The sequence below is a fragment of the Colobus angolensis genome, unplaced genomic scaffold, assembly GCF_000951035.1.
Source record: "Colobus angolensis palliatus isolate OR3802 unplaced genomic scaffold, Cang.pa_1.0 Scaffold71, whole genome shotgun sequence".
Taxonomy (NCBI): Eukaryota; Metazoa; Chordata; class Mammalia; order Primates; family Cercopithecidae; genus Colobus; species Colobus angolensis.
The window spans coordinates 3,098,987-3,124,771 of NW_012120821.1; the positions used below are offsets into that span (position 1 = coordinate 3,098,987).

The 25,785-nt window shown below is 33.6% G+C and overlaps 1 protein-coding gene across 2 annotated transcripts in view; it reads left to right on the forward strand.

Annotated features, from left to right (window-relative positions):
* The first annotated feature begins 6,511 nt into the window (after window positions 1–6,511).
* GABRG1 (gamma-aminobutyric acid (GABA) A receptor, gamma 1) overlaps window positions 6,512–25,785 on the forward strand; it is a 94,446-nt gene continuing 75,172 nt past the window's right edge. For both annotated transcript variants that reach the window (XM_011927346.1, XM_011927347.1), the window contains exon 1: window positions 6,512–6,787. In XM_011927346.1, coding sequence (XP_011782736.1) covers window positions 6,684–6,787 — 104 coding nt within the window. In that variant the 5' untranslated portion in view covers window positions 6,512–6,683. The remainder of the gene's footprint in view (window positions 6,788–25,785) is intronic.

The following is a 25,785-nucleotide window of genomic DNA, read 5'->3' on the forward strand; positions in this document are numbered from 1 at the left end:
TACAGAAATGGAATATAATACCCAAATTATAGAGATAGTAATGTAGAAATGTTTCAGTTCATCCCTTTCTTCATTTATTCATTCAATAAATGGCTGTGATGGAGACTATTCTAGACTAGGGATAGTGTAAATAAAGAAAGAAACAATAATCACTGGCCGTCAATGAGTTACAGTTTAGAAAAGAGACAAAAATTAGACTGGTTGTAAAAATATTTTTAAGAATAAAACTAAAATTTATATCACAGAAATTTCAACAGAATGCAATAGAATGCTCTTTATGAGAGCATAAAAATCTGTTTGCTTTTTGCATTTATGGCATCCTTAGTACATAGAAGAGTGCTTGAAACCCAGGTGCTCAATGACTATCTCTTGAATTAAATGAATCAGTTAATTTTAAAATACATCAAATATCAGGAAGGAAAAGTGCTGAGTGCTATTAAATGTTATAATGGTGGAGTTAATTTAAATTGGAGAACTGAGATTTCTTTAAGGATGGGCTAGTTAAGCTGAGAATGGAAATAGGACAAAGAAATAGCTTAGGAAGGGTGAAAGGTGAGGTGAAGTGATTATGATATAGAAAAATCATCTACAAAACCATTGAGTGAAAATGAGGCATGGCAATTGAGGGTCTAAAGGGAAGTCATTCTGGCTGGAACACATTGAGAAGAGGAGAGAACTGTAAAGATGGAGTAGGAGAGAGACGTAGGGGCCAGAAGCTTCAGCATCTCACGGGCCATGATAATAGTACTGCATTTTGTTCTAACTAGAATAGGAAGTAATTGAATGGTTTAAAATGGACAGAATTGTAGGTTTTCATCTTTTTTAAGGGCAATCTAGTAGTTATATAAATAATAAGTAAAAGGTAGACAAGATCAGAAATGGAAGGTGACTGCAGTGGTTTGATGGCCACTTAGATTAATTGGCAGTAGAGCTAGAAGGAAGTTGAATATTGATAATAGCAGTAGTAATACTTGCTAAGATTAACTGAGCACTTAGTATGTGCTAGGCCCTCTTTTACATGTTTTATATAAACTAACTAATGTAATTTTTACAGTAACCACATGAGAACTAAGGCATTGAAAAAATAAGCAAATAGAAGATCTTGGTTTTGAACCAAGGTCACTTTATGTATGAACCTATGGTTACACAATCTATTTACACTGGATAGTTTGAAGATAAGATTTGGAAATATTTTAAAAAAAGCTTGTGATAATTAGACGACATATATGTCAAGGGAAAAGAAAAAACTGTAAGGTCTCTAGTTGGACTAGCTAGCTGGTGTTATTTAGATTTATGTGTCTGAAGCCCAATAAAACTTCTTTGACTTGCAATATGATTTAAGGAGATATTTTTAAATTCTTTTAATAATACATAAATATTCAATAATAGATGAGATTGCCAATGATGATAGTGTGATGCAAAAAGAAAAGAGGTCAAACTAATATTTGTGGAACTCCAAAGTGTTGAGGCAAGGCAGAAAAAGCATGTTAAAAAGCCTAGAAAGAATTAGCAAAAGATGAATGGGAAAAGATAATATGATAACATCCAGGAATATTTTGAGAAAGAGGGAATGATCAAATGCAGATGAGCGATCACACAGGTGAGCGTTGGAAACTTCTACTGGATTAGCAACATGCAGGCATTAGTGTCACGGGGCAAAAGCGAGATCAGAGAGTTTAGTGAGTGAGTGGCTGGTGAACAGAGAAGGATGGCTTTAAAAAGGCAGGGATGGCTGAGAAGGGAAAAGGAAAACTTGGTGTATATGTGTACTTTAATATTAGACACGAGAGCACAGTTACATGTTTGTGGGAAAATCAAGTAAAAGGAAAACACAGAAGATATAAGAAAGAGTAGAGATAATCAGTAATGAAAGTTCAGATTCAGAAATTATAATACAGAAACAGAAAAGCTAAAACAACATTGGTCTTTAAATTAGAAGCCAGAGATCCATTCCTATCTGACATCAAGGACTAACTTCTGGACTATATCTTGGCAGCACTCTGGAGGCCAGGTACAGGATTAAGGAGATTGAATAGGTTGGCAAAGAAAGACTGCAAGCTTTCAGTCTTTTAAAATGTATTTGTGCTGGTCATCACCTCTGTTTCATTATAAAAAATAATCTGATTATATAAACTGAAGTGGCAGGGTTTGTTGATTTTGGTCTTGACAAGCAGTGGATCAGAAAAATAATTGCTCCTCATGGTCTCATGGGAAGGAATAAATCAAGTATCAAAATCTGGAATTTGTCTACTTGGATCTGAACACTAGACACCACTACACAGGAACAGAGATCCCTTCATAGCTCATATATATATATAACATATATATATGACATATATGTTAAAGTTATTCATTTGCTTGTTCAGTACATTATGCATTGAATCTATATTCATTCTACAAATATTTATTGACTGCCTATTACCCTCTAGCCACTGCTTCGTATGAAAGGAATACACAGGTGATAAAAACAAATTAAGGGCCTACCTTCATAGAGCTACATTCTGTCTAGAGAGAGGTACTAATCAAATATGCATATATGCTGTTAAGCACATGACATAATACCAGATCTGATAAGCAGTATCAATCCTTACTATATAAAATTTTAAAACAGAACTGGAAGTTTAGGTAGAAATACAGATAGTTCCCAAAAATGTAATATATTCCATGATGCAGAAATAAAGCATTTACTTTAGGAGGACAGATAACAATGTGCACCCATAACCTAGAACTGGTGAACAATGCCTGAGAACACATAGCTAATGCTCAAAATTATTAAACATTATTATATATAGGACATCTCTGTAATGCAGACTAGTGAGCAATGAACAATCAGTAAAGCGTTCTTTGAAAAAAAAGGCTCATAAAATTAATCAGAAAGAATGAAAAGGGATTAAACAGATGATGAAGGGGGAAAGGTCTCCTAAGGAATAGCTTGTGACAAGACAAAAATGGATGATTTTGAGGGATAAGTTTAGGAACCTGAAACTGATGCATTGGTTGAAGTATAGAGTTTTGGTCATCTGAAGAAAAGTGTATCAGGAGAGGTAGAATACAGCTCAAAATTTCTCCTTGTTCTGGAGAAAGCAAATATCAAGATAATGTTGAAGGTAGGGTGAGCACAACAGTGTCTCCTAATTATCTCATTTCTTTCTAATAGACTGTACATTTTACAAATTAACTCTTCTGTACCAGGTGCTGTACTAGAGACTGGAGTGAATAATTAGGTTTGAAACCGACCATCAGTGAGGTAACAGTACTAAAATTTTGAGTAATTTTAATTATCCGGGCACTGTTTCAAGTGATATCTGTGTATTAATTCATTTAATCCTTTAAAAAACTTTATAAACTAAGCAGAATTATTATCCTCTTTTTTTATAGACAAAGAAACCAAGGCAGTCAGACTTGTTCACCATTGTATTTCTAATTCCGGGCCTAGTTCTTGACATAATAGTTTCTTAATAAATAGTTTTGAATTAATTAAAGAACAATGGACAGAGGAATCATGCTGAAACCCTGCTTTACTAAGGTCATGGTTGAACATATATGATCAGGTCTCTGTCTCGCTGGTTATTTTGTGAGATGATGGTAGAACCTTTGTCCTCAAACGTGGGTGCACAAAAAAATCTCCAGAATTTCTTGCTAAAACCTATATTTAATGAAGAAGCCCATGAATCTGCATTTTAAAGAGGTACCCCAAACATTTTATTTTAAGATGATCTCTGAACAAATTTGGGGGAAAAATTGTTGTGCACTGTGTTGATAGTCATTATAACTAGATATAAGCCTAGTGGATAATGACTGTGATTCAAAGAAGGAGGAGGGAAATGGTGACTTTGATGACAATATAAGGAAATCTTCAGTTTCAGTACACTCTGTTTACTATTCTCTTCACTCATAAGTCAGGGCTTCTCAGCCTTGGTGCTATTGTCTGTTTGAGCTCTGCAATTCTTTGCTGTGGGATGGTGTTCTTTTGCATTTTAGTACATATAGCAGCAACACTAGCCTCTACCCACTCAACACTAGTAGCTACCTTTACCCCCAGATTGTGTTAACTGAAAATATCTCTAGACATTGAGAAAAGTCTCATGGGATCAAGTTGTTACCACTTGAAAACCACTATCATAATGGAAGAGAGAGAGCTTTCTTCACTTCCTTACTTAGAGCAACTTCTAGTATTCTAACTTAGAATTCTGTAAGACACCTGATCTTATTTCTCCATGAGTCAATGAGTGTGCCCCTCTAAGACACTAGTTTGTTTGATGAATATGATGGACCTTATTTGCTTTATTCAGAATTGACAGTATGTATCTTTCCCCACATTCCTCCCCACCACACGTACACCTGGCTTATCAAATCAAATGGGACAGACTGTCAGGGTCAACACATGGGTGGTATCTAACACTATCGTTTCTTTTTGCCAGGTTCTGCAGGATTCAAACTCCCTTTACATATAATAGTCCATACGAAATTATAATTACAGCAGAATAGGATCCATTTCCCATAACACATATTATAAAAAGGAAGAAATATATAAATAATTACATAAAAGTACTTGAAATAAATGAATGAATCAAGTTGCAAGTTTCAGCATAAAACTTGCAAAAACCTGAATTTTGGAGAATACAGGAAATTCTCTCCAGTTTTTAAAAATCTTTTACAAAAATAAACAGGGAAATTCTTACTACCCAAGGAGATATCCTTCTTTCCATTCCTCATTAATTTCTTTTAACTGTTCTCAGTGTCTTTCAGTTGTATATGTAAAATTAAAGAGCAAAATCTTGTTAAAAATTATTGATGGAAGGATTACAGCTACTGTTGCATGCAATATTATAAAGTATCATATTCCCATCAATGTTTACAAACCTTACCCAATGTTAGCAAAATGCAAAGAGTAATCAGACAAGTATTTGTTATTCACGGCATACTTCTAATGAATTAATTCCTAGTTCTCTATCCAATCAGATCAGTGAATTAGTGTGTACATTCAATGAAACAGTTAAATAGCTATCCAAAGCACATTCTTAACTGAACCAGTAAAAGAAAAAAAAACCCTCAAATTTATATTGCCATCACATTTTACGTAAATTTATTCAACCTAAAATCTATTATAATTAAACTTTGCTGTTTTATAAACTATTTGATATGGGCTACCTTGACTAACATGCTTTGTAGAAGAGAAAAATACTGCCTAATTAATGTGTAGTGTGAGAAGAAAAACAAGGATGGTCAATGTGCATTACCCAGGAGACTAAAAGGGTGGAGAATCAATCAAAGATGGGGAGAAATGCCTAGCAGTGCACCATTTGTTATTTCGGGTGAGAACAAGAATCAGTAACCTCATTACCCCTATCCAGTTTCTTTAAGTGATTTCAGTAGATAGTGCAGCAACAGTTACCTTACGGCCGTGCACAATCCCTGTTGCTTCTGGCTTGAACCGTTTGAGGCAGACAAATATGCTCAGGTAACTGGGTGGTAATTTGCAGTTCAAACCAGAATCTGGCTAATTCCAGGTAGTTGTGGGGTGGATTAACAGCTAAAGACTCCAACCCCAGGAGGCTTCCGTGGGAAGCAGGTTCTTGGGAAGGCATTTTAAGACAGAAGATGGCTGGGCAGAGAAAGCGCCTGCTTCCACCACCTCCGGCGTCTTCGCCTGTACAGTTGTTCCAGCTGCCAGAGGCTTTCTGGTTACCACGGCAACTGTCGGGCTCTGCTAGGAACTCAAAGCAGAGCCTCTGAAGTTAGGTACCAAACACTGGGGCTTAACAGATGCAAAAGAGCATTGCCCATCTAATAGGTCTACAGCTCCTATGGCCAAGACAACCTTTATAAAATCAGACTTTTGTTTTTGTGTTTGTAAGATGAGATAGTTCTTGCCTGGCATCATTCATTAGCGTCTTCTTTCGGTGCCCGGCGGGAGAAGACTGCAAATCCTCTCTCACTATTAAGGCGGTGGAAGGGGGATGGAGCGAGCAAATGTGGTAACCAGGAATGCACGGAGCCTGCTCATTCATTCGTTCATTCATTCAATTATATATTCAACATCTCCTGAGTGCTCATTTGTGCCGGGCATCCTGCCAGGTGCTGGATCTGCAAAGAGAAAGGAGACACCGCCCCACCCACAAAATTAACAAGATGATTAACACAAATTAACAGAATCCTCACGAACCTGGGGAAAACCAATTAGGCACTGCCTGCTTCCTAGGGGTCTCTCTTGGAAGACAGATTTAGAATTCGAACGCGGGAGAGGAAAGAGGCAGTGGTCCCGTAATAGTCAGACAAGAGGAAGAGCAGAAGGGAAGGAGAAAGCAGCCTCTTCCTAGGGAGGGATTCTGTCAAGGCCACTCAAACGTTTCTCCGCAGCGGCAAGGGAGAAAAGGTTTGTTTTTCTTTTAGAAAAACGGAGCCCTTTTCCCTACTGGGCTCAATTTCTAGTAGGAGAACCCCGCCTCCTTGGGCTACCGATTGGCTCAACTCTTTTTAAGATAATTTATGCCAGCATTCTCTTGGCCTGATTGGCTCGCTGGCTCAATTCTGATGGGAGTCGCATCCTACCTGGTCGGGAGGTGCACTGCCTTTCCACACTCTCCCTTCTTGTACTCAGCCAGCTGCTGTTGAGGTGGGAGGAAAAGTCCTGGCTGGGAGAATTGAGCTAGTGCAGCACACGCATAGAAAAAGCGATTCTGATGGGTCCTTTGAAAGCTTTTCTCTTCTCCCCTTTTCTTCTGCGGAGTCAAAGTAGAGGGGTGAGGTTGGTCTTCTTGTTACTGACCCTGCATTTGGGAAACTGGTGAGTAAATTCAGGGGCTTAAAACTATTTTTTGCTATCTACTCCTTTCCCCTTATTCCTCTTTCTTTTAAAAATTATTCTACGTTAAGTAATTTGCATTTCCTAACACATATTTGGTATTTACCATCGTTTTATTTTCTGATTAGATCTATTCATTCTCAGACGGAAGGAAAGTAACAGATTTTTGAAGCATGAGGTTGGTTCAGTTGTTTTTGACTTCAAGCAGAGTATAAACTAGTGAACTAGTGAAGGTTGACTTACTGGGAGGGAGTGAGGGGGAGTAGAAATGACTTTGCCAGTAAATCTGCTGAATGAATGCCACTGATGAACTTTCTGGATGATTCTGCATTTTAAAAACAAAGTTATTTGAGAAACTTGTTGTTAAACAGCATGATATGTGTGATGCTTTTCTACCTACTGCTATTGCTTTACCCCTTTCCTGGTTTTTGGTAACTTTCTGGAACAAACCAGTGTTTTGCATCAAGAAAGATTGTAAATCTGGCTAAAAACAAATCTATCAGCATTAAAAATGTATAGTATCCAAGTGAAAAATAACCGTGTATATTTAATTTGAACCAGGTTTGAGTGTTTTCTTTTAATTGGTTGTCCATCAGTAATTGAAAATGTATGGCCACATGAATGTCTTGGCTGTGTGTGTGTGTGTGTGTGAGAGAGAGAGAGAGAGAGAGAGAGAGAGAGAGAGAGAGAGAGAGGAGAGAGAGAGAGGAGAGAGAGAGAAAGAGGAGAGTATCACCAATCACAAATCTCAAATTTAACAGGAACAAAACTGGGTTGTAATACCTTTCGGTAAAATTTTTAAATCATTCTGGTAGAAAAATCAAATGCTCAGGTATCATTCATGGATTAAATGTACGGGTAGTGGATGATTTGAGCTAAAATATGTTGATTAAGATATAGACACTTATAAAGGTCTGGGACATGGTACTCATACCATGCAGCTTGTTTCAAATAAATGTACTTTTAACATTACCTTATTATAAATGTAATTCTGTATAGAATTCAAAAGTAAAATACAATCACTATGAAGATAGAAACATGCCTTTATAACTACTTGTATCACTGCTAAAATGAATTATTATTATAAACATATGTGTAAAGCTAGAGTGAATTTCTTTTTGCCACACCAGCATATAGAACATGTATATTTTCTCCCAGAAAATAGAGATTGGATTAAAGTATGCTAAGTAATATTAATCTTATTAGAATTTTTTGACTCTTAGTACTTTTTTAGGATTAAAGTTTCCTCTCTCTCTCTCTCTTTTTTTTTTTTTTGTTTTTACCCTGTTCCCTTAGATTCTTAAATGTTTGACATGAACATAAACATACTACTGGATGAATTATTTCTTATATATGTTGTGTCATAATGGCTTATTCTTTGAATATATTACAGCATTTTATAGAAGATATTTAGGTAGACAAGTACATCATAATATTACAGAAGTAAAAACAGATTTACTAGTAGTTTTCTGAAATAACCTTTTATCATTGTATGCAAGTTTTCCTTTCAACTAAATAGGCAAGCTGCTTAGTAAAGAGCATGTTATCTATCCCAAGAGATGTTTTATTTTAAATAAACATGTTTTGTTTTGGAGAATATTTGCGATCATTGTAATTGGCTCCAGAACTCTCATCAAGCTCTCAGAGTTGAAGAGATGTGTGCTGTAGGGGCAGAGGGCAGGCTTAGAAGCCTGGAGACATGATTTCATGTGGCAAGGGGTCTTTAACCTCTCTGAACACAGTTTCATCTATGAAATGAAGAATAGCAGTAGACCACATATGATTTATTTAAATTTTCACATTCAACACATCTAAGATTTCAACTGAAAAGTGAAATAAGTCAATGGTTGCTTCACTGTTTTATCTAAGTAGTTTTCAAGAGGGAAATTCTAAGTGTGAATGCTATGGACTTTGTAACCATATGTATAAGTGAGAAAGGTATTGTACATTTAACACATAATTTCTATTATCATAGTAATATAGATAACTGGGATTATTTTGTCCAGTGAATAAATATACATCAAAAGATAAATTTGTAAGCCATTGTTCTAATTAGCCCATAAGGCCTCAGTTATGAGAGTTCATGATATACTTTTAAAAGTACCCCCTAAATTCATAATTTTAAAAAATGAGATAGAAAGCTAGCAATAAAAGGCAAATGTGAGCGTGCTTTCCTTAAGATGCATTGTAAACTGTTTTCTTCAGTGAATGGAAAAAGTTTGACACAGAAACACTTTTGTAGGCAAACCAGGAGAATGTTATTAGAGCAAGTTTCTTTCTCCATTGGATTCTATGAGACCAAGTTGGGAAATAGGGCAATTAAAAGGAAATACAAGCATGCTTTTGCTAAAAAACAAATTTAAAAAATAATGCTGCAATGAACATTCTTTTAAAATAAGTAAAATAAAGTAGCTACTGTTGGGTGAACTTTTCATCCTTTTAATATTTAGTTGGCGATAACAGATGCTAACATGTATAAATCATGTACTGTCATATTTTTCTCTCCTTTTCCCTTTCTTTTGGTTAGTTTTCCTTTCCAAAACTATCTATAAATAGTTCAGTTTGTAAGCATTTTAGTGTTTTATATGATTTCCAAAATGTATCTTGAAAGTCATCTATTTTGGGGACTCCCCAAATTGGAAGCATTTTTTTTTTTTATTTATCAGTTGCAGTGCTTAGTTTCCTAATTAATTTCCATCAAGAGTATGGAGGAGAGACGCTATTTTATCCTTTATCGATGAACTATGAAAACCTATCCTATCATTGTAACTAAAACTGTAGTCATGGTTCCTGCGTATCATTCTCTAGGAGATTCTTTGGCATCTTGACAAGTTCTGTAGAATCTCTTCAGCTTCATTTAACTTCTTTGTAATGTTGAAAAAAAAATCTAGTTATAATCGGTTTTTTAAAAAAGAGTTTAAAAAGAGATTTTAGCTGTTACCAAAAGTAACCTACAATAAGCCTTGACTAAGAGTTATATATTGAAAGAGCTCAAGGAAAAAAATCACAATTTTCTTTTTTCAAAACAATTTCCATGAGTCAATAATCATACTGTGTGGCATTCAGTTGCCCAGTTGAAAATATTCAAATAAACTTGCTTTTTAAAATGTATTATTTTCAAGTAATTTCAGTAATATCTTTTGTGTGGGTAGCAATGAAGGAATAATTTTTTAAGTGTCTAGATTTTTGGCTTAATTTTGTAATAAAATGCTGATGATAGCCATCCAAACTTGAGAACCAAATGACTAAGTAAAGATATTCCATGGTAGTTAAATATGCAAAGGACTGAGAGGAAAAAGATTTTTGAAGCTAAAATGCAAACGTCATAATTGATAAATCCCTGTGTACAGAGTCTTTTACTTTATTCAAATGATCAGTATCTTTCTTCTATTCTATACTATGAATGACCCTTATGACTAAGGAGCATGACAGAATGTTTGATATTTCTTCAAATATTAAATAGATTAATTGAATGTAAGAATATAATGATGAAGGTGGAGGCCCAAAGGAGGAGTGAAAAGAAAGAGTAAAAAAAACTGAAAAATGACTCTGGAGATACTGAGAAAGTGATTACTAAAATATGATAAATGATTGCCATGAAAGGAAAGGAAGAATGAGCTTCAAGAGAGTAATTCACATATGGGCAGGGTTTTAAGTGAGAATCCTGGCCTTTACCAACAGATCTAAATTCCAGTTTCAGCTCCATCATTTCTCACTGGAGTGATTTCAGACAACTCTTTGAGGCAGAAAATCTCCATTAGTGTGGAGTTGTCACATGCATTTCCAGAAATGAAATTTCCAAGAAAGAAAATCTGTGCAAAGAAACCAGCACTTAAAATTTGATATGAAAAGAAAGTCATAAGAGATATTCTGTGGAATTATAGTTATTCTAGCAAGATATAGCCTAGTTAAAGTGGTTTTAAGTGCAGTAGAGTGAAATATGTGGATCTTTGTGTGTTCTTAAATGTATTCTAAGTCTTAAATGTCTTTTAAATGGGGCTTATACTTATTCATTGCTAAAACCTAGATTTATGACACTAATTAAAGAAAAACATATATTTTAATCAAAATAAAAAATACACTTCTAGAACTCTAAAGATAAACAGAGAAGTCTAAATTTTTGAAGATAGAAGTTGCTGAAAGAATGGATCATAATCAAGGGAAAAGAATTGAAGAGCCAAGAGATTTCTCATCAGCAATACCAGAAGACTATGGGGAAAATGTCTTCAAGTCTGAAGTCAAGTACTCTGCCTAGAAGATTATACTTAGCCAAATTACCTAACAAGAAGAAGAAGAAGAAGAATATAGCCTAGATATTGTTATTCTCTCAATTTTACGGATGGAAAAACAGGGGAACAGACATTTTTGTGAACTTATTAAAGGTCATCTTGTTGATAGGTGCTGAATCTAAGACTTAAATTCTTGTGTTCTATACCCCTCCTGCATTTTTAACTACCACATCTCTCAGATGATGAATACAATATAAGTCAAAACAATGAACATTACTGTTGATAATTTTTTTTTAAAAAAAAGGAAATGGAGAAAAAAGAGAAGAGAAGAGAGATACTACAGTAAATTTTGAGTTCACTGATAAAATCACATTCAGTAGAAAAATCTACTTTGTACCTATCACACACATTCTGGAGTATTATGGGTAGTGTGAGATTATTTTAAAGAAAATTTTGATACATGAAGTACTTGACGTAGACAAGAAAAACTATAAGTTAAAAAGTTAAAAGCAAAAAATTTTAATTTACATAAGCTTTACCGAGGAACTGAATGGTTATCTTATTTTAAAGGATGCTATATATAATCATGTTTGAATTTATTATGTATAGATGTACTAGATAAACCATAACCAAGTAGTGAAAATTGCATGAAGGCAGATTTTCTCCCAATACAAAAGTTCTCTAACATGGTAATGGATACCTTATCACTAGATATGTTCAAGCAGAAGCTTGTTAGTGAGTTCTCATACTCTGTAGGAGGCAGATGAAATTTATAGTTTTTTTTTTGCATTTTCAAACATTTCATTATCTAAGTCTATCAGTACTAAAATAGTTTAGCCAACTGAAGTCCCATGTTTCAAGAAATAGCCCTAGCTATTAATTCATTCAGTAAATATTCATTGAGGATCACCGTTCATTCCACGAATATTTACTCAGTGCCCATTGTGTGTTAAACAGGGTTCTGGAAACTAGATACAATTGTAATAATGGTAAACAAGACAAAGCCACTGCCCTATAGTGTTTAAGTAGCATAAATAGGACATATATTATATGCTAGATGAACAGGATACAGAAATCAGAATTCCTGCTCAATGAACACAAACTCTGGTAGTTTGCGTCGAGATAGCATATTAACATAAACAAGTGAACACAATAAAATGCTGTAATTGCTGCTCAGAATTCTAGAGGAGGTATAGTGGGGGCAATAAAGAAGTTGCCATTAGTTGCAACTCTGGGAAAATCCTGTATGTTCTCAGCTGTCATAGGCATAAGTTCAGGTCCGTATGAGTGAAAGATACATATAGATAGATAGATAGATAGATGTAGATAGATATAGATATATAGATTAGATAGATAGATAGATAGATAGATAGATAGATAGATAGATAGATAGACAGACAGATAGATAGATATCCTTACATCTGAGCAAGGGGTAGGCTATATGTTCTGTTAGGGGGGTGAGGATAACGGTAAGCCATATTATACTGTAGCTAGCTAGCTAGATGGATAGATAGATAGATAGATAGATAGATAGATAGATAGATAGATAGATAGATAGATAGATAGATAGACAGAGAGACAGACAGAGATGGAGAGAGAGAGAATAAGAGAGAGAGAGAGAAAGAAAGAGAGAGATAGGTAACATTATCATCTTGTGCCAAAGGTAGATTCTCACAGTTTGGTAGAACTTTTTGTATATAGATTTCCTATATCTTTTAGGTGAGCCTTTACTCTGGTTGTGTAAGATGTGGCATTGAAATAGAAACATCCTATTGAAGGCTACATAATTTAGTTTAATTTTGAAATCCTGAAATGTAGAAATTGTTTCCTCCCAGAAACAATGTATTCTGAGATTTGACATTCCTCCTTATTTGTTAGACAAACATTAAATGACTAAGAAGTAATAGAGATTGTGCTATGCAATAGACATATAGAAGTAAACTTAATATAGACCCTGCTCTCCAACCTATAGCTACAATAGGCAGATCAGAAAGTTTATGATTATAAAATAGTGAATTTAATATATATTTTAATATTCATGTCAAAGTGTGATTTGTTTCCCTAGATAACTTTAAGACTGCTAGAATCAAGAGTTCTAGCCACTAGGCTAACCTTTGGGTAGATTTCTAGAACAATCATTAATGATTGTACAATAGGTAACGGTAATGGTAATAATGGTAAACAAGACAATAGGTACAGTATGCTTAAGTACAGGGATATCATTCACCTCTTGGTCATCCTAGATGGGTATAATTATAAAAATAATTTTCCAGTACATGTAATAGAGTGCATTGAGTAAAGAATACCTGTTCCAGAAAAGAGCCATATTTACTAGCACTGAGTAGCCCTCTTGGCTGGATTGAACTTAAGTATTAATTCAGATGCCTGTATTTTATAAATTAATTTATTACCCTGTGCAGGTGGCTTATGAATGTATATTTGTCTCTGGAATTTCTTAGTAACAATTCATTTTGAAAATCATCAGATTGTCATAACTAGAATAGACTGGACTGTTTCGCTTTTTCTATTCACTTACTTGTAGTCTCTTAGTTTTTGAAGTGAATAGTCTAAGACAATCTTTCGTCAATTAAAATATTTGACACTCATTTAAGATCACAAGGCTTAGAAAATATATATATGTTTCTGTCTTCAGAGGTATGAATTCCCATTTCTTTCTTCCACTTTTAAGGTCTTTAATATGTTTTATAATTTAATAAGCTCAATATAATGCCTCCATGTTGCAAAATGTTTAGCAGCCTTGAAGAATGTATCTGAAGCATAGATACCCCAGAGTCTTAGAAAGTGTGAATGTCACCAAGATTTGCATTTTTTTCTACGTCTAACTTATGTTCTGTCAGGCACTATGAAAATTAACTTAACAATAGAGAAATCACTTATAATTTCAATATATTGTCTCTTCGGTGTTCACTTTTTAAATAGACTATAATAAAAATTACATATTCTTTCTCTTACTCCAAAAAGCACTCACATAGAAATGGCCACAAAATAACATTTACAATTTCTGGGCATTCACCAGCCTTGTGAAGACTTAACTGGCTGGGTGGTTTGTAGTTTTCTAAACTCTGTTTTAAGGAACAAAGTTGGCCTGCTAAACATAGCAAATAATCAACAAATATAAAAATCTAAAAGTTGGCAAGCTATACTGTTTTATTTGTAATATTTATTCTTTTATTAAAAATCAATCAAAAAACTACAAAAATTTCAAATTTATAACCAAAGACATTACAAAAAAAATCTGTTTTATAATTATCTGTTTTTATCCTCTTTCTAAAACCATGCCACTATACCAATTAATTTTTTTAAATGGATTCTGACATTACTCTTTTTTTAAATTAGCTATCTTATGTCTAACCTTATGTTGAATCTAAATAAATAAACTATGCTCTGATATGTTTGGGAATTTTCCAGACTCCTTTTTGAAAGTAACAGGGAAACCCTCTGTGCTAAAAGCAATTTAAATTGCTATTTGTTTCCTATTTTAGATGTAGTTTTGAAGAGTTCTATATCTTTAACCTTACCAAGGAAACCATATAAAATAGACCATAAATGAAGCCTCATTTTACTTCTTTCTCCTAAATCAATTTTCCACATCTCAAATTATAAAATCATTGATGTGTACTTTTATTCATGCTCTGGTCTGCAGACAGAAAATTAATTTTATTTTACAGTTTGAGTTTTTTATTCAATCTTATTTTTATTTACTTGCTTTTCAGAAATCATTTTCAAGTTGTTGAAACGTGAAAAAAATGGTTTTCCCTAATGTCATAATATTTTCGCTTGCATACTGTAAAGGTTAAATTATCTTATTCCATTTCAGTCCTCAAAAAAAAAAAAAACAAACTTAGCAAAAAAAAAAAAGTTATTTAGGCTATACATAAAATTAATAGTAATGTTTACCTCTAGATAGAGTACAAGAAAGTGTTTTTTTTTTTTTTTTTTTTTCCTGAGACGGAGTCTCGCCCTGTTGCCCAGGTTGGAGTGCAGTGGCTTGATCTCAGCTCACTGCAAGCTCCGCCTCCTGGGTTCACGCCATTGTCCTGTCTCAACCTCCCAAGAAAGTTTTTGATTTCATGGATCAATGGATCAAAGGTAAGAAGGCAATGGGGACATTAGGTATTTAACTTCACATGTTTTTCACCTTGCTTTTACAAGAAGATATGATTAAATTTTATAATTTTAACAAGGACAAAGCTAAAAGTAGCAAAAGTTTAATAATACAGTTTGGTACTGTCTACCAGAAAGATATTGGTAGGCTTTCTGCAGCTAGGAAGAACAAAAGAACAATGGTGAAAAGACAGAAGGAAATAACCCATCTTTTGCTTTGATAGTTCTCTTTTTTGTTTCTTTCCTGAGAAGGACCTAGAATAACACGTTTTCTTCCTGGGGTTGGTGAGTTGGTGTGGTCGTGAGGCAAGGGGAGAGTGTATTTGGTGGCACTACTCATTAATTTGGGAGAAACAATAGAACCTGATTTATTGATTTAAAATAACTACTTAGGAACTTATAGCCTTTAATTCCATATTTTTCCATAATTTAGGCAGATATATATGTATGCATGTATGTGTGTGTGTGTGTGTGTGTGTGTGTGTGTGGTGTGCATCAATACATGTATATTCTTAAAAACACAAATAAAATCTAACTAGTTTGTTATGTAACTAATATCAAAGATACTTTTCTAGATCAGTATACTTACTCTACCTCTTTTTTGAATGACTATTTCATATTTTATATGATAGATAAATTTTAACATGAAATTATTTCTTAATATATTTTGTCATTAACATTATTTTTATGCACATATATCCATATATATGTGCCTTTAATTTCAATATTTTGATCAATATTGCCAAATTATTTACTGTAAAGCAAATTCCATTTTCTACTAATTGTTATAAAAATGCCATTTATTCATATTATCCTCAGTACTGGATATAACGGATCATTTAATATTTTGTCAATGTGATGGCTAAAGATTGTTGTCACATTTTAAACTTATTTTCCCTTACTACCAAAAAATGTTAACATACATTCTTATATTTATTGGCCTTTTTCTTTCTTAAATTCTTGTATATCAATATTTTATACATATTTTTCTCTCAATTAATGTTTTGTCTCTAGACTTATGCAAAGTGTCCTCTTCCAACCATAAGTTCTCTTTAAAGTTTTGTTTGTCAGTTAGTTATTCTTTTGCTGGTTTGGTTACATATTGTCTAGGAAGTCATTCTTATCCCAAGTGTCAAAAACATTTTAAATGCATTTTAAATTTAATATATTTAAATAATATAATTTAATAATATTCTTTATTCAGTTTCTTTTTATGTTTAATACATAGTAATTTACTGTATAAGTTGGGAATCTTTTATTTTTATTTTTTATTATACTTTAAGTTCTAGGGTACATGTGCATAGCGTGCAGGTTTGTTACATATGTGTATACTTGTGCCATGTTGGTGTGCTGCACCCATCAACTCGTCAGCAACCATCAATTCATCATTTATATCAGGTATAACTCCCAATGCAATCCCTCCCCCCTCCCCCTCCCCCTCCCCATGGTAGGCCCCAGTGTGTGATGTTCCTCTTCCCGAGTCCAAGTGATCTCATTGTTCAGTTCCCACCTATGAGTGAGAACATGCGGTGTTTGGTTTTCTGTTCTTGTGATAGTTTGCTAAGAATGATGGTTTCCAGCTGCATCCATGTCCCTACAAAGGACGCAAACTCATCCTTTTTTATGGCTGCGTAGTATTCCATGGTGTATATGTGCCACATTTTCTTAATCCAGTCTGTCACAGATGGACATTTGGGTTGATTCCAAGTCTTTGCTATTGTGAATAGTGCCGCAATAAACATACATGTGCATGAATGTAATTTTATTTTCTTCGAAAAGAGCTAATTAGCATTTCAACACAATTTATTGAATAATTCTTTTATTTCTAAACTGATGATTCACTTTTATCTTACATTATATTTCTATATATTTGGGATCTTATTTTGAAAGCTTAATTTTGTTTTCACTATTTATTGCTACAATAAGGCTTTGATTATAGAAACTTTATTTTGTTTTCTTTTTATTCTTGCCAGAAAATTTCCATCTAAGAATTCCCTTTTTAAATAATATCTTATAAACTCTCATGTTGATTATTCTACTTAATTTTAGTGGCTTTAACCTGTTGCACACAAAAGATGAGATTCTGATTAAACCTATATTAAATGCATCACAAATTTAGGAATCATACGTTAACAATATTTTTATAGGAAAAATATTTACTTTGTCTTTATTTTTTCTGCCCTTATGTTCCTTAATAAAGTCTTTAGTTTTCTTCACATTAAGACATATATCTTCCCTGTTATAGTTCTGCTTAATCATTTCATATGTTGTGTTGTCACTGTCAAATGGGTAAGTTTTTTTCTTCTGTTTTTATTTTTGATGATTTGGTATAGGAATCTGAAAGTTACTATGTTTTTTAGATTAGTTTTATGTTAGGTTATCTACCTAATTTTTAAATTAAGGACCATAGTTATAGTCTTAGTTATGTTCTTGATTCATGATAATTTTATCTGAATATAACATGAAAGGCTCCAAATTTTTTTCTGTTCATTTGCTTATTCATTGATTTTTATTAAATTGAATGCAAACTATGTATGAGATTTGGGAGTAGGTTCTGGGGGTATCACATTAAATACTTTAGGCTCTAATGTATTTAAATACCTAAATACATTCAAATTGCTTAAAGCTTAGAGAGGGTCATAAATAAATAAGTAATTAATTAAGATACAATGTGATTAACTGCATGGTAGAGTTAATCACAGGACAGATTGGAAGCATACAGGGACACACTTACCTAGTATTCTAGGCTTGATTCTCTTCTGCCATTTCAAAGCATCTCTCTATGTATGTTAAGTGATAGGTTCCATTGTATTTTTCTTTGTGCTCATAAAATAATCATAGAATTGAGTGGATTATCATTTCACCTCTTTAAAACACTGGAAGTTTAGTGCTTGCTTCAGCGGCACATATAATAAAATTCTGCAAGTTTAAATCTATAATGCTGTTATTTATCACTCTTTTACCTTTTTTGCTTTCCTACAGCTTTGTGTACAGTAAAAATTATTCAGAGCTACAACCCTAGAAAGGAACTTTTCTACAAAAGAATTTAGTAGCTCAAACATGAAGGCAAAAAAGAAAATTTATTTACTTTTTGATTTTAAGTCTAAAATCAGTGATTTTTCCTACCCTTTAAAAAGCTAGTTCTTATAGTTCTTGACATGAGAGTATCTTGTATCTTCTACTCAGAAAGATTAGAACCATACATTTCTTTTCTGGACTTTTCCTTGAAATACTGTGTTTATGAAAATGTGTTTGGTGGTTGTAAATAAATACTACATAACTTATCATGAACAACAGATCACAGATAGGGCCTGTGGAGACAACGTATATTTATTTGCTAACAAATATTTATTGAAACCCTGTGTGTGACAGATGCTGTTCTAGAAACTTTTGATATGTCCGTGAACTAGAGATAAAACACCTTCTACCACTTTGGATTTGGCATTCAGGAGGGAGAAATACACAGTAAACAAAAAGCATAAATATATAAATTGGAACTTATAAAATTATCTTTTTGTCCAAATGGGCAAATATAATTTAATGGGTTAAAACTATTTCATCCTTTATCATTTATGTATAGGATTTTATAATTAAATTAGAGCTATGGTGATATGGTTAGGTTTCATATCCCCACCCAAATCTCATCTTGAATTGTAATCCCCATAATTCAAGAGAGAGACCAGGTGAATGTAATTGAATCATGGGGGCAATTACTCCTATGCTGTTCTCATGATAGTGAGTTCTCATGAGATCTGATGATTTTATGAGTGGCTCTTCCCCCTCCTTTCAGCAGTTTTCCCTCTTCTTGCCTTGTGAAGAAGGTACCTTGCTTCCCCTTTGGCTTCACCATGATTGTAAGTTTACTGAAGCCTTCCCAGCTATACTGAACTGTGAGTTAATTAAACCTATTTTCTTTATAAATTACCCAGTCTTGGGCAGTTCCTTATAGCAGCATAAAAACGGACTAACACATACGGAAACAAATAAGCTGGGCAAGGAAGTGTGGAATTTGGATAGAAGAGTAAATAGCAATCAGGCAGGCTTCAATGATTAAATAATATTTGAACAAATACTAGAAGTGAGTGAAGCTTTCAGTCATGCCAAGTGGGGGTTGGGGAGATAAGCATTTGAAGTGGGAGACCAAATGTGGGGGCCTTGTAATTGCTTGTAGTCCTTGTAGTTATTATTTTATATTCTCAACTTTTATTTTAAATTCAAGGGATGCATGTGCAGGTTTGTTACCTGCATATATTGCATGATGCTGAGCTTTGAAGTAGGAATAATCTCATCAGTCACATACGAATCATAGTACCCAATAGTTAGTATTTCCACCCTTATCCCATACCTCCTTGCCTTCTCTAATAGTCCCCATTGTCTTTTGCTGCCATCTTTATATTCATGAGTACCCAATGTTAGGCTCACACTTACAAATGAGAACATGGGGCATTTACTTTTCTGTTCTGCAAAAAAACACAATTTTGTTGTTTTTTTAATGACTTTTTTATGGCTGCGTAGTGTATATGTACCACATTTTTTTTATCCAATCCACCACTAATGGACACCTATCAGTTGACTCTATCACTTTGCTATTGTGAACAGTGATGCATGGAACATGTGAATGCGTGTGTCTTTTTCGTAGAATAATTTGTTTTCTTTGGGATATATACCCAGTAATGGGATTGCTGGGTTGAATGATAGTTCTATTTTAAGTTTTTTGAGAAATCTCAAAACTTCTTTCCACATTGGCAGAACTAATTTGCATTGCCATCAACAGTATATAAGCATTTCCTTTTCTCCACAGCCTAATCTATGTCTATTTATTTATTTATTTATTTTCTTTTTAGTAATAGCCATTCTGATTGGCGTGAGATATCTTGTTGTGGTTTTGATTTGCATTTCTCTGACAATTAGAGGTGTGGAAAATTTTTTGCTATGTTTGTTGGCCACCTCTATATCTTCTGAAAAATGTCTGCTCGTGTCTTTTGCCTATTTTTAATGGGGCTATTTATTTGTTGGATTTTCAATTGTTTAAGTTCCTTATGGATTCCAGATATTAGATCTTTGTCAGATGCATAGTTTGCAAGTATTTTCTCTCGTTATGTAAGTTGTCTGTTTTGGCTGTGCAGAAGCCCTTTAGTTTAATAAGATCTCACATGTCCATTTTTGTTTTTGTTGAAATATCTTTTAAGGACTTAGCTATAATTGCTTTCCTAAGGCTGATATCCAGAACAGTGTTTCCTAGGTTTTCTTCTAGGATTATTACAGTGTGAGGTTTTATATTTAAACTTTTAATCTATCTTGAGTCAATTTTTGTATGTGGTGCAAGGTAAGGGTCCAGTTTCAGTCTTCTTTGTATGACTAGCCAACTATTCCAGCACCATTTCTTGAATAGAGAGTCCTTTTCTCATTGCTTATTTTTGTCAACTTTGTTGAAGATCATATGTCTTAGGTGTGCAGCTTTATTTCTGTGTTCTCTTCTGTTTCATTTGCTTGTGTGTCTGTTTTCATACCAGTACCATGCTGTTTTAGTTACTGGAGCCTTATCATATAGTTTAAAATAAGATAATGTGATGATTCTGGCTGTGCTTTTTTTTCTTAGAGTTGCTTTGGCTATTTGGGCTCTTTTTTGTTCCATATGAGTTTTAGAATAGTTTTTCCTAGTTCTGTGTAAAACTATTTTGTTACCTTAATAGGAATAGCATTAAATGTGTAAATTGCTTTGCCCAATATGGCCATTTTAATAATATTGTTTATTCCAATCCATGAATGTGAAATGTTTTTGCATTTCTTTGAATCACTTGTGAATTATTTTAGCAGTGTTTTGTAGTTCTGCTTGTAGAGATCTTTCACCTCCTTGGTTGCATGTTTTCCTAGGTATTATTTTTGTGGCTATTGTAAATGGGATTGCATTCTTGATTTGACTTGTAGCTTGATCATTATTTTTGTATAGAAATTCTACTGAACTTTATATATTTTTTATCCTGAATTACACTGAAGTGTTTTATCAGTTCCAGGAGACTTTTGGTGGGGTGCTTCAGGATTTTCTTGGTATAGAATCATAAACTCTCTAAAAAGAGATAGTTCAATGTCTTCTTTTTCTATTTGATGCCTTTTATTTCTTTATCTTGCCTTATTGCTCTGGCTAGCACTTCTAGTCTTATGTTGAATAGGAGTGGTAGGAGTGGCCATCCTTGTCCTGTTTCTGTTATCAAGGGTGATGCTTCCACCTTTTGAACATTTAGTTTGATGTTGGCTGTGATTTGTCATAGATGGCTCTATTATTTTGAGGTATATTCCTTCAAGTCCTAGTTTCTTGAGGGATTTTATCATGAAAGGATGTGGGATTATATCTAAAGGTTTTTCCATGTCTATTGAGATGATTATGTGTTTTGTAAATTATGCTTATATGATGAATCACATTTATTGATTTGTGTATGGTGACCAACCTTATATCCTAGGAAAGAACCTATTTGATTGTGACGAATTAACTTTTTGATGTACTGTTGAGTTCAGTTTGCCAGTATTTATTTTGAGGGTTTTTACATCTATGTTCATCAAATATATTTTCCTGTAGTTTTCTTTTTTCATTGTCTTTGGTAGGTTTTGGTATCAGGGTGGTGCTGGCTTTTTAGAATTAGTTAGAGAGGAGTTAAAAGGCACAGAGTGGCAGGTGGATAAATTAACAAGACCCATCCATCTGCTGTCTTCAAGACACCTGTCTCAGAGGTAATAGAGGTAATAATATCTATGGGCTCAAAATAAAGTTTAGAGAAAGTTTTACTGGACAAACAAAGAGCAAAAAGAGCAGGGTTCACTATGTTACATCAGATAAAACAACGTTAAACCATCAACAGTAAAAATAGACAAAGGAGGTCATTGCGTAATTATAAAGGGTGCAATTCAACAAGAAGACTCAGCTATCTTACATTCATATGCACCCAACATTGGAGCACCTACATTTACAGAAGTACATCTAGAACTACAAAAATTTAGACAGTCACCCAATCATAGTTGAGGATTTCAACACCCCACTGAAAGCATTAGCTAGATTGAAGTAGAATACTAACTAAGAAATTCTGTAATTAAATTTGATATTTGACCAACTGGAACTAGTAGATATCTGTAGAACACTCTACCCACCAACCACAGAATATACATTTTTCTCATCTGCACATGGAACCTACTCCAAGATCAACCACATGCTCAGCCATAAAGACCATCTCAACAAATTCAAAAAGATCAAAATCATACCAACTACAGTCTTGAACCACAGTGGAATAAAATTAGATATCAATACCAAGAAGATCTCTCAAAATAACACAGTTATGTGGAAATTAAACAACTTGCTCCAGAATGCCTTTTGGGTAAACAATGAAATTAAAGGATAAATAAAAAATTCTTTCTTTGAAATAAATGAAGACAGAGATACACTAAAGTTTCTGTTATCCTGAAAAAGGAGTGTTTAGAGGAAAGTTTATATGCTAACCGTGTACCTGAAAAGATTAGAATAATCTCAATTTAATTATCTAACATTGTGCCTGGAGAAACTAGAAAAATAAGAACAAACCAACCACAAAACTAGCAGAAGAAAAGAAGTAACTAATATCAGAACAGAACTGAATGTAATTGAGACCCAAAAATTTATACAAAGAATTAATGAAACTTTCTCTAAAATGATAACAAGATTGATAGACTGAAAGCTTGATTAACAAAGAAAAAGAGAGAGACGATCCAAACAAGCACAATCAGAAATGGCTATGGTGACATTACAACGAATCCCACAGAGATATAAAAGATCCTCAGAGACTATTATGGACACCTTTAGGCACACAAGCTAGAAAATCTGGATAAAATGCATAAATTTCTGGAAACACACAATCTTCCAATATTGAATCAGGAAGAAATTAAAACCCTGAACAGACCAACATTGAGTTTCAAAATTGAATCAGTATTAAAAAATAAAAATAAAAAAAAAACCAAACAAACTACTACTACTAATAATAATAATAAAAAGCCCTGGGCCAGGTGATTCACAGCCAAATTCTACTAGTCATACAAAGAAAACCTGGTACGAATTCTACTGAAAATATTCTAAAAACTAGAGGAGACACTGTTTATCTTAAGAGATATGGAAAACCCTCCAATTAAGATCCAGGGTTTTGAGCATAGATATGATATGACATGATCTGTATATTAAAAACATCACTATGGGTCTTGTTTTGATAATAGACTATGTTATCAATGCAAGGGCAGAATTAGAGAGACCCAAAGGAGACTTTTTAAAATAATTTGAGTCTTCCTGAAGAATTTTACCTGTGATAAATTCTTCCCTTGCCACTTACTAATAGTAAAAACTTTGACAAGTTATTTAAAATTCTTAGAAACTGAGTGATCTTCACTTATAAAATTAGGGTAAAATGCTTACCTTATAAAATCCACGTTCATGTTTTCATTCATACAACAAATAATAATTGAGTGCCAACTTAGTGCCCATCACTTCTCTAGTCACTAGAGATGCGTCCATAAATAAAACAAAAATCTCACACTCATGGAGAGTGTTAAGGATAGTGGTAAAGGACCCCACACTCATGGATAGTGGTAAGGATTAATATGTTCAGAATCTTAGCACAAAACTTCTGTTATCAGATCATTGTGAATGAGTGAATTTCTTTAGTTTTGAACAAATTTTAGATTTAGAACAAATTTTAAGATTCTTGACAACAGAAACTCAACTTTTTGCCCCTACTTGACTATATTAAGCAAAACAAATGTGAATTGAATAAAATCAATTTGTGGTTCAAGTGACTGTGCAGAACACCACTTCTCACAGGGAGATTTAGTGACATATAAACTGTCTTGTTTCCTAGCTTAAGAAATGTGCATGAAAAAAGTATTCATTCATGTTCCCTTCTAGCCAAAAATTCCCCAATACTTATCTTAGAATTTGTTCATTCCGTACTTATTACCATCATTTATACAGAATATTTCCCAAGTATTTCCAATTTACTAACATAAGAATTTTTCTATACTTCTTTTTTTTTTAAAATTATACTTTAAGTTCTAAGGTACCTGTGCACAATGTGCAGGTTTGTTACATACGTATACATGTGCCATGTTGGTGTGCTGCACCCGTTAACTCATCATTTACATTAGGTATATCTCCCAGTGCTATCCCTCCCCCCTCCCCCCTTACCACAGTAGGACCTGGTGTGTGATGTTCCCCTTCCTGTGTCCAAGTGATCTCATTGTTCAATTCCCACCTATGAGTGAGAACATGCGGTATTTGGTTTTCTGTTCTTGCGATTGTTTGCTGAGAATGATGGTTTCCAGCTGCATCCATGTCCCTACAAGGGACACAAATTCATCTTTTTTTATGGCTGCATAGTATTCCATGGTGTATATGTGCCACATTTTCTTAATCCCATAATGTTCCTTCTGATAAATATTTAAAATGTGCAGAATGTTCTAGGAAACCTATTGATTTCCCTTCCCATTTTTTTGTCATATCTCCTCTAGAATAGATTTTTGTCTATCACATATACATAAACATTTTACCAAATACATGAGTAAATACTTATTCTATTATTGATTCCTCTTATTATAATCAAGTTACATCACCACTTGTAGAACAGTATACTGATAATCATCTAATTTTAAAAATAATCATAGGTATAAAGTATTTTAAATGTCAAAGCTGTCAGTAGAAGTATTGTTCGGTTGGAAAGTTTATAGAACATGAGACTTTTGTAGAGTAACAACAAGTTAACAGAATATTTGAAGAAAAATAAATTAAAATAAAGTAGGATTTCTGATATCTCCAAAGACAATGTCAAGAGAATCATCATTTCTATTTAAAGATTCAAAATTATATAATTTGGTATCACCATCATAATTCACATATGATAAAAAAGAGAGGGAGATAGCAAGCAATAAGAAAAAGAAGGAGGTTGGGAAAGGAGGTGGGAGGAATGCGGAGAGGGAGGAAGAACAAGAGAAGGAAAGGAAACAAGAAAGGAAGGAACTGAGTGACAAGGAGGATGGTGTACATGTACATCTGTGTGTGCAGATTTTAGAATGATTACGTTAAAATATTAAATAGTAAGATATATAATCATGTTCAAATTAAAACATTGTGTACATTATTATAAGGTGTTATCTTGGGAACATTTATATTAATCAATTTATATGATTTCATAAAGCTTTTGCTGATAAATGGCAAACTATAAGTTTCTAGTTAATGACAAGTGAAAAGAAAATAATATTCAACAGTAAAGATCAATAGACAATTGTAAAACCACATAATGGGTACAAAAATAAAATGAATGAATAAAACCTACTACTTGATAGCACAATAGGGTGACTGTAGTCAATATGACTTAATTGTATATATATATTTTTTTATTATTATACTTTAAGCTCTAGGGTACATGCGCATAATGTACAGGTTTGTTACATATGTATACTTGTGCCATGGTGGTGTGCTGCACCCATCAACTCGTCAGCAACCATCAATTCATCATTTATATCATGTATAACTCCCAATGCAATCCCTTCCCCCTCCCCCCTCCCCATGATAGGCCTCGGTGTGTGATGTTCCCCTTCCCAAGTCCAAGTGATCTCATTGTT